This window comes from Molothrus ater, chromosome 3 (genome assembly GCF_012460135.2).
Source record: "Molothrus ater isolate BHLD 08-10-18 breed brown headed cowbird chromosome 3, BPBGC_Mater_1.1, whole genome shotgun sequence".
Classification (NCBI taxonomy): Eukaryota; Metazoa; Chordata; class Aves; order Passeriformes; family Icteridae; genus Molothrus; species Molothrus ater.
This window is the reverse complement of record NC_050480.2, coordinates 87,970,107-87,985,777: the sequence shown is the minus strand read 5'-3', so window position 1 is coordinate 87,985,777 and position 15,671 is coordinate 87,970,107. Positions and strand designations below refer to the sequence as shown.

The window sequence follows — 15,671 nt, the reverse complement described above, 5'->3', positions numbered from 1 at the left end:
TGATAGCTAAAAAGACAGACAATACTCTGTGCAAAGGAATTACATGGCCTACCAGTGAGGCAATAGCTCCACATCAACAGGAAACACTAAATGCGTTCAAACGTGTGAAGAAATCCTTAGGAACAGGACAAAAGGAGCAGGTGGCTAGGTCATGCTCCCTATGTCTCACATATAAACAAGTGTGCATGTGTAGGTTCCATCACACAGGAAAAATACCAAAACTGTAACAAATGTAGTTGAGTAACATAGAACACATGAAATCCCAAAGTATTTTGCTGAACATCAGCTTCATTGGAATATACTAATGGAGAACTGTCACCCACAAAAGACAGTGAGGATCAACATAAGTAAAAAACCAGATAATAGCAACTAGTTTGCTTGCAGCAATATGTTTTCTGAGGTTTTCTACCTACCACAAGTTCTATTGTACCAAAAAGTTAAGAGTTGTGGGTTTTGGCTTACTCAACTGCTCCAGCACACTCCTAAATCTTAAGAACTGGCTTATCAAGGCATTAGAGAAGAAAACAAGAACTGAATTTTGTGTAGTGGAAGCCTATTTGTAGGGATCACAACTGGGAGTAAAAGCACAACCATCTAATTGGCACTGGAATAATTTTCTAACTCAGCTACATTACATAATCTTAGGCATTCAACAATCTAATGGAAATGGAAGTCATTAGCAGAGAATCAGCTATGCTATAAAAACAGACTGCCCAAAATGCCTGGTTTGGTCAGCTCTAGAGGAAGTGAAAGGTTCCATCACAGAGTTTTCCTAATCTAACTATATTGATTAAGACAGACAGATTGGTTTAAAATATCCACCCCCCACCCCCCAAATCACTACCAGTATTACCTGGCAAACCTACTCATCTCTGCAGAGCTGGCTATACTGATTGACTAGATGTTTAATAACAATAATTGGTATTATTACAAATAAAGCCTACAAAATCTTTATCTACACTTCCTATTACAGGTTGAAGAGTTAAAAATTTAGATGTCATACTGTATATGACACTGTGATAAAAAGATTTCACACTTGGCCGATTCAGTTGAAAGCTGCATGACATTAAAATGAAGGTGTGCTTCACAGCTGAAATGCTGTGCAACTTTTAAAAAATATGCTTCAAAAAGCCTCCATCAGTCACTGCAACATGAGTTGCACTAGGAAAAACCTTTCCATGTCCACGTCTGTTTCTACTGGAGATGTAAGACTTAGTGCCTTTTCTGCAGGATATACAAAGAAAATACAATTCACTGTGCTAGTGACATGCTCCAGCAAATATCTTGCATATTATACCACTTCTGAATCTGTATCACAGATTCTCATTCTCATTGTAATATTCCACAAAACTAGCTAAAATCCTTGCAGTCCTACTGTGCTAAGAACCAGGAGAAAGAGCACAGTTCTGTCAGAGCTGAGTGCACCCCCAGGCTCTGCTACCTGTGCCCCCTGCCCAGGAGCTGGCTGTCCGTGCTGGAGGCCAGCTCTGGCATGGGGCAGCATGTAAGCTGGGACCAGGCTTCTGGGAACAGAGCTTTTGGAGTTTTGGAGTACTCTTTTGGGAGTCAGCTTTTTGCCCCAGAGCTGCAGTTAAGCTCAGGCTCTCACACTAGGCTCAGGCAAAGACCTGGTTGCAAGCATGGTTTTGCCTTGCTGAATTTGATTGTAAAACTCATCCATGGACTTGATTTTCTGGCTTAACCTCAGACCTGTTTTATCAGAATAGATTTGTCTGGTGGTTGCTGGGAGGTGACTGAAACCTGGTAAACATCCTCAGACCTACCAAGTCTCAGGCACTGTGGGACTCTGTTGGTGAGTGCACTGCCCTGTGAGTCTTGCAGCTGCCCTCAGCTCCTGGCATCCCCTCCCCTGGGGAACAGTCCATCATAGCTCTTTTCTGACACATTCCACTTGTGAGACAGGCAGTAAGTCAGCTGCTTATGTCCAAGAAAACAAATTTAACATGCAACACAAAAAATAAATTATGCTTTATAAACAAAAAAAAAAATCCCAAACTCTTCAATTTTTTTTCTTCTGAAAAATGGTGAGTAATCCCTATATTATGCAAATAGCAATGTACTTTAGTTGATACTCAAACTCTACTATAAATTGAGCCCATACATTCTCTTAGGTAGAAAAAAATATATACATATTGTCTCATTTCCTATATGCTGTCTTCTTAACAGTGATAAAGCCATTCTAGTTATTCATCCAAGAGATAAAGGTGACTCTCATGCTGATATTACAAAGTCCTTTCAATGCCAGGTTCCCCAAGGAATCTGAAAAAAATGAAATGTAATAATTTAAAACGTAATTAAATGAAATATGCTTCATCTACAGCAAGAAAATAGGATTCATGAAGATCATTTAGGAGAGTACATGACTCATCCAATTCTACCAACATAGGCATGTATGCCTAGACCTCAGTATTCACTGGATATCTTTAAAATTACAGCAGAGCAGCATTTGAGAGAGCTGCCTATTCATAGGCATTGAGCAGGACTGGTATTAGAGCCATACACTGATTTTTTTCTGCTCTAGCCCTAGAAAAATTAAATGGAGGCTGTTGAACTCTATGAGTCAGACTGTGAACTCTTTGAAGAAAGGAGCATAGTTGGGTTCTTACAGATCTCAGGAAAACTAGCAGTTACTGTAAAACAGATAATAAATAATACATCTATCCAGAGAGGGGTAAGTCTCTCTCAGTCTGAGCGGGAACGAAAAACAAGTGTCACCAAACTGTGTGAGTAAATAAAGTTTCTGAGACTTCTCATTGATGTACTTCATGGCCTCTTACCCTTGGAAGCCAGCAGTGTTGAGGGCTTTCAAGCTGGGCACTGGCAGACTGTATGTGCTAAAGACTGCAGCTCCTGCCAGCTCTGAGAGGGGCTGCTGCCAAGAGCCCCAGCAGCCCAGCTGGGGGGATGCCAGAAGGTTGCTTGTTTTGCCTTCAGTCCTTGATCCAACCAAGTGATCTCTGCTGCACATTTTCATTTTGATGAATGCATGTTCCCTGAGAAAAGCCATTTCATTAGAAAAATCCTGACCCACATGAATGAATAACTTCAACAAGGGTCATTTGCATTCTTCATATGTATAAACAGACTTAAATGTATGTAGTTGTACATTACCTTGTAGTCTTACTCCAGTTGTTAACTACTGCAACTGATCAGCCTGGAATGGCATCAGTAACCAGAGACCTTCAGACATCCTAAAAATACCTTTTCTTCTTTAATTATCTAGTTTCCTATTTTCAAGCAATGTTTTTAATTACCTGTTTTCAAATAAAGAAGAAAAAGGTCTTTGCAGTCAACATACATTCTACATTAAGAAGTTCTACATTTTGCACTAGATGTGAAAAGAAATTGCAAGAGTTTCATTGAACTGCAGTAGTAAAGAAATTTTTTGGTCTTATTTGCAAAACAGAAAATCCTTACCCTCCACACTTGTTCTGCTTCTAGTGATAAATAGTGACCCAAATAAAGAAGAAAATAGGATAAATCATCATGCTGATATTGCCATCTAGATTTCAGATTTCCTCAATGTTCATGTAAATATATCATAAATTCATCTTAAAATATGTTTCTTTTCCTTGAGTTACACTGAAATACCTGGTGAGCAGCCAACCCAGGCATACAAGAGAATAATTGACATGAAGTACTGTGTGCGATACTGAAACCTGCATTCAAATACAGAGACTTGCTAACGTTTTTCACTTTAGCTGGCGTGTGCAGCAGCTCGGCCAGTTTGTGTCAACTCTCCTAACTAAACTGAAAACTAAATAGCAATGCAGCCCTTGTTATATGCTATTATTAGTGGAATTCCTGCTGTGTATCTCACTCAAGAACCCAATACGTGTCAATCAAAGTTCAAGCTCCTGATTCTACCCTTGGTTGTTAATTAACTGTCAGAATGCTTCAATCCAGTTTATTACTAATATCTAAGGAATGTGCTGTGCCTTCCACTTGCACAGACACTCCTTATCCCATGTGAGCGCACAAACCAAGATAAGAAGCAGAAATGTAATTTTCAGCACCACATACGGAAAGGGAGGGTTTTCCCCATTTACTTAAGTGTTATTTGAATAGGATGTGTTAAAAATAGAACCAAAGCATTGACTCCACATGTCATGAGCTCCTCAACACTGGGCAAATGTAAGCAAAGGAACTCAATGCATCATTAAGGATAACACTATAAAGCATTAAGGATGATACTATAAAGCACCAGAAGCCACTAAAACATTCTTTAGAAGCACTCCTGCTCTTCTTTGAGAAGGTCCATGACTAAATCCGAGATTAGGCTTGAATATGGATTTTTCAAGCAGCAGAAATCAGTTTCTCAGGAATGTCAACATGTGTACTGATCTACACCAGATTTCACATGTAGCAAAAACGTTCCTCAAAAATGTCTTTGTAAAGAGCATTAGATCCCATCCATTTCTCTCCTCAGAATCACATGAGCCTGCAATCAGTGCAGTGTGAGCTTTCTTGAATAAAGATGAGACAGGATTCAGCTACCAAGCCCTGCAGAGACCACAAACAATTCCTCCATGAACAGAACAGCAATATGGAGCAAACAGCTTGAGGAGGATCATAGAATCATTTGGGTTGGAAAAGACCTTTAAGATCATTGAGTCCAGCTGTAAAGCTGAATGATCTATTGTAGGATTTACTGTGATTTAGAGGAGTGGACAGAAAAGTGTTCAGCTACTTCTCTGTCCATTTTAAGACAGAGATTTGCTACCATGTACTACAACTTGGAGAGAGAGATTTCAGAGGACAAAAGGTGGACATTCCATCCAGTAAAAGATGGAATCCAGCTGGGTGCAGAGGCAGATGCCAGTTTCCATCCCAAGCAAAGAGTTAATGTACACAAATGCAAGGAAAGAACAGCTGCACATCCCTAGTGGAATAATCTCTATGTGTGAGTGCACAGAGAGGAAAGCTTTTCGCCTCGTGGCTTCAGAGGGGAAAAGAGCAAAAGCTCCTATAGGTGAAGATTTGACCTTGAATTTTTACAGGTGAGAGGACAGCATTCTGAAGCTTGTCTACAGTATCGGTGGAGGATAATAGGTACGCACAGGTGGTTCTCCTAAAATAGTCTTTGCTCAAAATCATGAAAAAGGACAGCTTTTATCCTAGTTTAAAAATAAAGGGCCATTATCTTTGCCAGGGTTATTATCTTTACCCTGTCGATCAAGCTGGCTGCCGAGCAATGGACTGAGCAAACGTGCACACAGGCACTTAGGGCAACGCGACAGAATTACTAAAAAAAACCAAACCACTATCATCAATCCGTTGAAATTTTAAAAAACGCATTTAAAATATTGCCTTGGGCTACAGTCTCATTTGCATCTCACTTCGGGAAGCCTGTAGAGTTTGCAGTGACAGCCCTGACACGCACAATTCCTTCTGAAAAACATGAATGAAAGACCCGTATGGCGGGGCGGGGCCCAGCGCGCTCCGTTCGCGGCAGTATCACGGGATGGACACCGGGAATGCCAATGGCCTGACCGCAGCACAGGGGGTCCGCCTGGCGGAGCCGGCTCCGGCGGCCACGCCGCGTCCATTCACAAAGGCAGAACTGCTGAGGGCAGCGCCTGCTCTGCTCCCCCGGCCACCCGCAGCCCGGGCGGGGCCACGGCCGCCTTGGGACGGGGGCACGGCCGCCCCGGGACGGGGGCACGGCCGCCCCAGGCGGGTGTGTGCACACGGGTGGCCGCCCTCCCCTGCACCAGGGAGGTTCCTGTTCCGAGAGCCCGGCGGGAGCCCCCGCCGTGGCGGCAGCGCGCTCGGGGGAGCGGAGAGGAGCGATGAGGAGCGATGAGGAGCGATGGGGGGCGGTGGGGAGCGATGAGGAGCGATGAGGAGCGATGAGGAGCGGTGGGGGGCGGCGGGGGGCAGCGGGCGGGCTGCTGACGGCCAGGCTCCCCTGCCGCTCCCACCCGCCGCCACAGCCCCCCCGTGCCCTCCCTCTCTTCGCTCTCCTCAGCTCTCCGCAACACTCCAGCGCCCCCACCGCTCCCTTCGAGGCGGCCGCCGAGCAGCGCCGGTGCCCCCGCCGCCTCCTTCAAGGATGAATGGAAGCGGGAGGAGGCGGGCTCCAGGAGAGGCGCCGCCCCGCCTCGCTCCCTCAATGAGCGCCCGGGAGGGGCCGCCGCGCCCCCGCCCCCGCTCCCAGCGTGGGGGTCGGAGCGCGGCCGCTGCTGCGCCGCCGGGGAAGGAGCCGCGCGTTCCGGCAGCTGCGGGGCCCCGCCGGCTCTTGTCGCGGGCCGGGCGCCGTCCCGGTGCCCGCGTCCCAGTCTCTGTCCGGGAGAACCGCCCCGCGCTCGATATCCCCAGCGCCGGGCCGGGGCTCCGCGAGGGAGCCGCATCCTCCCGAGCGGGCTGCGAGGCTGAGCCGCCGCCGTGCCGGGAGGGTTCAGCACCTCGGCCCGGGGACAGGGGCGGGAGCCGGCCGGCAGCCGCGGCTTTCCGCCGCCGGGCCGCCCCGGTGAGCTCCGCCAGCCCACTCCCCGTGCCCGGCCCTGGACGCCGGCCGCCGCCGCCGCAGCCCCTCGCCCGCGTAGGGGGAGCGGATTTTTTATGGCCCCTTCCGCGCAGCCCGAACTTTCCCCCTCGGCTGGGGACTGCCGCCTTTCCAGCGGGGTGTGCCAAACCCACCGCGGTTTCCAGCCACCCTCCGCGCAAAACCCATCTCGGGAAGGGAGAACGGGAAGTTTTGGGGAGCTCGACTCACCCAAGACGTTCCCAACGAGAGCCACAATGAATACGACGATGTAGCCGGCGATCAGCGCCCATTCATATTCCTTGGGATGCAAATACTCCTTCCAGAGATATCGCAGGAACTCCTCATCATCGTAGTCGGAGGAAGGGGTTAAAAGAGCCTCCCGCGTTTCATTTAGTTCCGACCCACTCGTCCAATTCCTGTACGGAGGGGAACCATCCTCTGGTTGAATCCCGGACATCCCTAGTGGTTATTCCCGAGGCTGGGGAAAAAACAACAACCAACAAACCCAAACCCAGACCCTCTCAGAGCATCCGAGCTTTCTCCCGCCCGTCCATCGAGGCTTGTGGTTGCCAGTGCGAAAAGCGGGGTGTGGGGAGAAAAATGACGCGGGAACTTACGGGAACCAATGCGGGAACAGGCTGGGGATCCGCGTCGGTCCCCAACCCGCCCTGGCGAGCCTTTTCCCCGACCGGGCAAGGGGTGCAGCCTCCGCGGGGGAGGCTTCACCCCCTGCACCTCGTGGAAAAGGCTGGTCGGGGTAGGCTGCATGCCTCAGGTGCCGGAGTGCACCCGCCCCCGCTGGAAAAGTCACGTCCGTTTCAGACGATGTCGATTTTTGTTCCCAAACCATGCACATGCACCCTCACACACCCCCGCATCTCTGCACGCCTCCCCCCCCTTCCTCCCCCCGCTTCAGCTCGTCCCCAGCTCCTCATCTCTCCCCCAACCCTACTTCCAGCTTGCCCATCCCTCTTCTGACTCTCGGCTTCTCCTCGGTTTCTCACCCTCTCTTACACAAGCACTTCCCTTTAGACTTTTTTACATTAGATTCCAGATATATTCAAGATATTTGTAAATTAAAGGCTATGGAAGGCTGTGGTGGGAGGAAGCACAGGGTTAAAGGAGCCATTAAAAAATCAGTGGCTAATGAGGCTGCCTCATTTCTGTGCTGCTTTCAAAGTTAGGCTAAAATGGGAACACTGTGGGTTTCCCAACACTGGTGGGAAAATCCCTAAGAGGACTGAGCAGATAAATGGGAGGTTTCATTGGATTTGAAGATTTGAGACCTCACTGTAGCTTGAGTTTAGCATGCATTCACTGCGCCGAGGATGTTTCAGACATCCAGCTTGGGATCTCGATACAGCAACTACCCCTCAGCCATTCTGAAATGGGCTCAGCTGGCAGAAAGCAGTTCAAGAGAACCCAGAAGTGCCAGTTAAACAGCATGATAGGTTTCCTGGCTTCTGGTCATTACTTCTTGAAATATTTTCATACTTTGCCAAGTGTACAATCTCTAAAGGAGAAGGGATAGGTCTGAACTTGTCCCTCCATGACTGATAAAATCCCCTCTTACTCAGGCAATCTGTTCACTTCATATCTGAATAATTTAATGAGTCTGATAAAAGTGCCGTTTCTATTGGGATATGGCACAACTAGCTCAGTCAAGCATTTCAATGCAGGGTCTGCACCTCCATAGAAATGGAGGAAGTGTTATGATGCCACTCTGCTTCCAACACAAGCATAATAGAGAGGCAGATATTCAATCATTAACACTGTATATAGAGTGCTTAGCTCTAGACAGTCCTTTAGGCTACCCAATTGTTTTTTATCAGTGTGCAGCCTTCTCTACTGCCTTCAAAGTTCAATGCAGCATACCTGGAATACCCTCCTATTTCTATAGACCTACTCACTTTGCTTTAGTTCCTTTTAAAACAAAGAAAAAAATTCTTTCCTATTCCACAGGGAACTTGAGTGAACCTTTTCGTCTAAATATGTTATAGAGTGAAATGTACTCAGACATACAGGTAGGATCAGCATCTCTCTTACATAAATTAGAAGGGTAGAGTTTGAAAACACCATAAACAATGATTAGATATCTGCAGCTAATGAAAGTTGAAGTATGAAGTTTCTTAGTTGAAGTATGAATTAGTATGAACTTAGTTGAAGTATGAATATTGAGAAGTTATTTAAACTCTCCTGTGGGAGCATAGGATTACTTGGTACACAAAAGGAGCCCTATTTAAGGAGGTTGTCATGGTCTTTGCTAGTGGGGAAAGATTTAGAGAATGACCATTTGGTAATCATAACAATCACACTCATGCTCCAGCTTGTTTCCTCTGCTAAAATGTTTGTAATTCCACTATTTGCTTCCAAGGTGCTAAAAAAATAAAGTAATATCTTTTTTGACATAAAGTTTCTTTCTCTGTCACCAGTAGTGACTCCACCTGCAGTGCTGCATGCAGCCCTGAGGTCCCCAGCACAAGAAGGACACAGACCTTTTGGAGCTAGTCTGGGGGAGGGCCATCAGAGGCATGAAGCACCTCTCCTATCAGGAAAGGTTAAAAGAATTGGGATTGTTCAGGCTGGAAAAGAGATGGCTTAGGGGTGACTTAATTGTAGCTTCCCAGTACCTGAAGAGAAAGATGGAAAGGGACTTTTTACAAAAGTATGTAGTGAAAAGACAAGGTGGGAGACAGATTTAACCTGAAAGAGAGTAGGTTTATACTAGACATCAGGAATAAATTGTTTACTGTGGGGGTGGTGAGGAACTGAAACAGGCTGCCCAGAGAAGTTGTGGATATCCCATCCCTGGAAGTCTTCAAAGCCAGGTTGGATGGAGCTTTGAGCAAACTTGTCTGCTGGAAGGTTCCTTGCCTTGAGTAGAAGGGTTGGGACTAGATGATCTTTAAGGTCGCTTCCATTCCAACCCAAGCCATTCTATGATTCCTATGAATAGTAAGGAATGGAATTAAAAAGGCATACATATTTGGAAAAAACATGAATTTGTGAAAAACTTGTCACAAGACTCATTCTTTCAATAAGATTACAAATCTGATTGTTAAATACATAAATAATAGATTATGCAGATTGATTAGCTGCCTAAATTCAGTATTCCTAGAGAATAGGAAGACTTTGTTTTGGTTGATACCACACATTCTGATCAGGGAGCAGACTAGTAAAAAAATAAATATAGCATACATTATAAAGATTAAAAATGGGTTAGCTAACAGATCCCAGGATGAAAAGGTAGACAAACAATCATTGCTGAGCCTATGAATTCCTACTGTCAGTTCTTGGTTCTGTTATACTCATTCTTCAATGACCTTGAAGAAGCTGGCAGGTGACCCAAAGGTCAGGTGTAATCAGCTAAACACGCATGCTCATCACGAATCTGTAGCCAGAAAGCTTCATTTGATCCTTTGTTGTATAAATGACTATACCTGTGAAAACAGATTACATTTTAAAGTATGAGTGAAACTTAACTTAGTGAAAATATTCAACATCTGCAAAAACTCTGCTACCAAGGAAATGGTTTTCAAATGCAGCCATTTTTGCTATGCATTTTAAAATCAAGATCAAATGTCTTTCTAAAAGAAAAGTGCTAGATGAGATGAGAATTAATTCAGAAAAATCACATTATATGGAATGCAAGAGGTCAGACTAGATGATTCTGGTTGTACCCCTCTGGCTTTCTAATTTGTGAAAGTGTGTTAGCTAAATCAATTCCCCTGATGAATTTTGGTTCTGATTTATCTTTTCTTTTAATTATACTATCTGCATCAAGCTTGGTGCAACAATTTAAATGTTCCTTTCATATGGAAGTGTACAGCAAATGTTCAAAATTATGTAATTCTTATTTTAACTGGTGCCTTGTTGTTTTTGGGTTTTTTTTCAGTTCAAAGCCTGCTTAACATGGGGTTTTCACAAACTTCTATAATCAAAGAATATACTGGTGACACAGCACTTAAAAGAAGCTTAAATTCAAGGGTATATCTATTGACCTTCTTATCTCAGGAGAGTATTTTCTGGTACTTTATTTATCTAAAAGGTTCACATACATTGATATCTTTTCTAATCCAGAACTTTCCATCACTAATCCAAAAATACTGAAATTAAATTACCAGCCCTAGAAGATATGTCTTGTGGCTTTCAATATCACTTATTATATGATATTAGACCATGTGAATATAAATCAAGAAGAATTTTATGCTTTATTGCATCTGATAGCTCACAGGAACTGACATTCATAGAGAATAAACAAACTTCAGCCTCCAAGTTTATCGCTTCGTCAAACACATTTCCCCCTCCATAACAATAATTTTATTGCAGACCTACATTTTTCTTAATCACACAAATAGGCAGCATTTTTCTCTTCTGTCAGAGACTAGCCCTTTCATTTAAAAATCTATTTGATTCAGAGGATTAGTTCCATAGTAGTAAAATACCATATTAAATTTGGAGCCCTTTCCTCAGGCCAGAATTAATTTTGACTTTTTTCAACTTGGTTGAAGAGGCAGCTCAGCTGTGGAGTTTCTGTTCTACCTTTGTTGAACATTTTAGTAGGTGATTTTGTTGTCAGGAAGCAAAGCACATGAATACAAGCACTTAAGAGAAACAGACTATGTGAATTCCTTCCTTCCTTCCTTCCTTCCTTCCTTCCTTCCTTCCTTCCTTCCTTCCTTCCTTCCTTCCTTCCTTCCTTCCTTCCTTCCTTCCTTCCTTCCTTCCTTCCTTCCTTCCTTCCTTCCTTCCTTCCTTCCTTCCTTCCTTCCTTCCTTCCTTCCTTCCTTCCTTCCTTCCTTCCTTCCTTCCTTCCTTCCTTCCTTCCTTCCTTCCTTCCTTCCTTCTCATGGAACAGCTTTTTTTCTGTTCTTTTATCTCTTTCACGAAAGATGCCCCTGAGAGTAGAAAACCACCCACCTTAATGTTTATTTATTTGAGTCATCCTGGCCAGTCATATTCCAAATTTTGCCCATGAAGATCCTCTGGTATCTTTCCTCCTATAATGGTATTTCAAGGTGGAAGTGCTGCTTTCTGGCAGCAGTTCTAAGTAGTTTCTGAGAAGCAGATGGACTATTATCAACTAAATAGTGAACACAATAAACGAGCAAGTAGAAACAAGGTAAGAGCAAGAAAGGAAGACTGAAAGAAAAAGCCAGGGTTAGAAGTTTATACAGCCATATATTTCATTTGGATCATCAGACAGTGAGGTGAAAAGGACCACAAAAGAAAAATTGATATTTTACTGTACTTTTTTGAATTAGTCAGTTACCCTTGTAAGTAAACAATGATGTTACATCACAAAATGCATTTGCAATTTCATGTTTCCTTTAGATGTGTTCTTGTCTTAGCATCAATTCAGCGATGAATTTTAGCCTAAAGAGTCAAAACTAATTTTAACATAAGAGATAGTCCTCAAACCTGCTGCTAAATTTTTTGAAGTGGGGATATGAGACACATCCAGAAATTACCCTTGTTTAGGCAACCTCAGATATTTTTCTCTTTGAATGTAGAAAGCAGGATCCTGTTAAGCAGGATCTTGTTTTAAACAATTCAAAAACTTGCAAAGGTATTATTACCCCAATATAACAAGAGTATGAGCAACACTCTATTGATTTATTAGCTAACTAGCACCATTAAAATAAGTCAAAGCTAAGATAATTTGCTCTGTTTCTAGTAGTGATAAGAAAAATTAGCTGTTGGTTAGCTCATGCCATCTTCATTATTAATATCCACCAATGCAGAACATATTTGAAGTGAAAATCTCTGATTCTAGTCTCATTCACTCTACTGTAAATTAGGAGTATCTTCATTCATGTCAGTAGAGTTATGCTTCTGTAATACAAATTAGAATAATAGAATGCATATCTGTTCAAATTCAGACAAACTGAAAGCAATATGAGAATCTGATTCTCAGTGAAAACTCTGTTGTCCAGCTAGGAACAGAATTGCCTAACATCATTCCTATATGTTAAAGATATAATTTCCACGGGTGTGCAATGCAAATATATAAAAAAGTACACTTTGTACCATGCTTTTCTTGGTCCATGTGCTTACTAACAGCCAAGTACTAAAAGGGGTTTTAAAACTTCTTTTTATTTCTTTTACAAAAAAAATTGTTTTGATATATGAAAATGAATACCATCTGCAGTATTCTCTCCTCCACCAAGTCTACAAATATTTAAAAGCAAACACATTTCATGATCAGGGCACAAATACAAACATAGATAGAACAAATTATAAGACACCTTTCCTGAAAATGCCTCTGAACTGTATATGGAAGCTGAAAAACAGATGTCTGTTTACTCTCTTTTTTTTTTCTTTTTTTTTTTTTTTTTTGGTTAAAGCATGCTCAATGTTAATTTCAATGGGCAAGTTTAAGTATGTTGAAAAAAATCTCTTCTTAACTTCATAAATATATGTGAGCACTGAAAGTCATTTCTTTAGAAGCTAAGACAAATTTATTACAAGTCCATAAAAGCTATTAAATTAAGCAGTTTGAATGCTACACTGCAGTCAAGAGCTCTGAAGCCAGAGAAATTATAACTTGAAATAGAACCTTTTTCTTAAAATTATTTTACGTGGAATGTTCTTCTGACCCATTTGGAAATAGCAGAGGATCTGTAGTGTGATCTGAGACAAGATAGATGCTTTCATATTAAGTGTTTTGAGGAACAAGAAGGAAGAGGAACTCAGCTTTTTTAAAATAAATATGTTGGTTATTTTAAAGGAAATAAAGACCTTTCAAATGGATTCAGCACAAAAAAAAAAGTATTATTTATTGCAATGTTTTCATGGTAATTAGAGGATTGGATCTGCCCTTAGCAACATAGACATATTAAGCAGATGAGATAGATTAGGAATAGGAAGTGAACAGCAACAAAGATGGCTTTAAGGGACTTATCCCTTCCAGAGTTATCAAAGCTAAATCACACCAACATGTATTAGAGGCCTGTGACCTAGCAGGCCTCAACTCCTGCAGGATTCCTAGCAGGATTCTACTCAAAAGACCAAATCATTCAAAGCCTAAACACATCCTATCTAAACACCTGAGCCCTACTTCTTACCCTACTAGCCACATCATTCACCACAGCGTACACGATCCGCATGACCGTGTTAGTACAGACCAGCTTCGTTCAAATTCTGCCCTTAACCCCAGGAAATGAAAACAACCCCACAGTAACTTCCCCAATTACTCGCCTTGCACTAGGAAGTCTCCTGGCAGGATTCCTCATCCTGGCAGGTTCACTGGCCCCCTGACAGAAGAGAAGAGTAGAAGAACTACGTTGTGCTATTGCTTTCACCAAACTGGTTCTTACTTTGCTCTCTAACCCCTCCTGTTGCATAAGGCCAGCGAACCCTCCAGTCTTGGTTACATCTCTGCCAGTGGCCGGGAATAGATGAGTAGAGGAGAACATAAGGGTAAGGCAAGTTTGCAATGATACTTCCCAACTTTCTCTCTTTGAGCGAGCTGCTAGTTAGCAGCTTCCAGAGGCAAGTCATTATGTCTGGCTAACAAATAGGTCTTTATGTGTTTTTCCCAACAATTTTGCTTAATTGTTTCCTGAGCCCATCTGAACCTCTGACTTCCACTGAAACTGGAAGCAATGACTTCCACAGGTTTTTACAGTGGCCCTCCTTTTCTACCATTAAAAGTGTTCCTAAATAATTTTATTGTTTTTGGTTTGTTGCTCATACAGTGTAAAAATGGAGTATTCCCCTTTCCAGTTTTTCAATACCATTTGTGGCGCACTTCAGTCAAGTCCTCCTCCAAACTGTTTCCATTTCAACAATCATTTTATTTTTGCTAATTAACTTAGCATAACTAAAAACTTTGTTACCTTTTATATTCATGCTCTGAATCATCTCTGATCTGTTTAAATAAGGTCCAAATAACTCAGTGGGGCTTTTTTTTCTGTCACTTGTTAGAATTTTGTTTGGTTTGTTCTATACACTGTGCTTCATTTGAGTACAGCATTCTGTAACTTCACTACCAGACGAATCATCTCAAATGGCCTACGTTTTGGCACATTGGCTTTCTGATAGTAAGTTTAAAAACTTACCCATTTTTATTTAAAGTTTCATCAATGGATTTCTTTTTCCTTGGATAGACTGTGTCCCTAATATCAGTTCAATTTTTTATTAAAGTTTCCCCATTCTTAACAAGCTGACTCTGCTCTTTATGCCATTTCTCAGACATACTGACCCTGCACTCTGTCTAACCCTGTTCATGGTACTGAGAACACTTCTCAGGTCATATTTATTCCAAGATTTTCTATAATCTGTTGCTACTATTCTACAATATGAGCTCTTGAGATTTCCATTTTAAAGTTAAATTTTCAGAGAACAAAAGAGAAGAATTTTGTCATGAGGAAAGCATCAAAAGCATTTGTTTTCATGTCATTGTTCACCCCTTGCTATTTTGTTTCTTAAGGTGTGACTTCTTATTCTGTTAAGTATGTCTATTTTCACACGGCATTTCAAGATTTTAGCTGCCTTGATAGTTTATTCCATGCCTGCTTTCTTTGTTCTTTCCTAGCCTAATAAAACAGGGAAGGGCTTAATTTCCTCCTATTTTCAATGAACTGTTGCAGGAATATTTTTCTCATTCATTCTATGAGCTTGTAGGTGGCTATATATTACCTTGGACTGCAACATGCAGAACTTTGCAATAATTTCCCTTATTGTTACAAGGTTTCTTGTGATAGAAAAACATGTTTTGCGCATCAGAAATTGAAGTCATAATGCCACTCCATTCCAAAAGAAATGCATACAATTTCTTATACATTTTGTCATAGAATCATAGAATTATTAAGGTTTGAAGGGACCTCCAAGATAATCAAACCCAACCATTAAACCAGCACAGCCAAGTCCGCCACAACACCATGTCCCAAGCATGGTGTTCTACTACATGTTTTCTTGAACACTTCCAGGGATGGTGATTCCACCACTGCCCTGGGCAGCCTGTTCCAATGCTTCTCACCCTTTCAGTGAAGACATTTTTCGTAATATCAAATCAAAACATCCCCTGGCATAATTTGAGACCATTTCTTCTTGTCCTATCACTTGTTACCTGGGAGAAGAAACCAGCCCCCACCAGTCTACAGTGTCCTTTCAGTTACTTATAAAGAGCAGTAACATCCCTCATGAACCTCCTTTT

The 15,671-nt window shown here is 42.5% G+C and overlaps 1 protein-coding gene across 1 annotated transcript in view; it reads right to left on the bottom strand.

The window, feature by feature from the left end:
- Positions 1 to 7,016, bottom strand: part of HCRTR2 (hypocretin receptor 2) — a 33,292-nt gene extending 26,276 nt beyond the window's left edge. The window contains exon 1 of the mRNA XM_036379372.2: positions 6,740 to 7,016. Coding sequence (XP_036235265.1) covers positions 6,740 to 6,968 — 229 coding nt within the window. The 5' untranslated portion in view covers positions 6,969 to 7,016. The remainder of the gene's footprint in view (positions 1 to 6,739) is intronic.
- Positions 7,017 to 15,671: the final 8,655 nt, after the last annotated feature.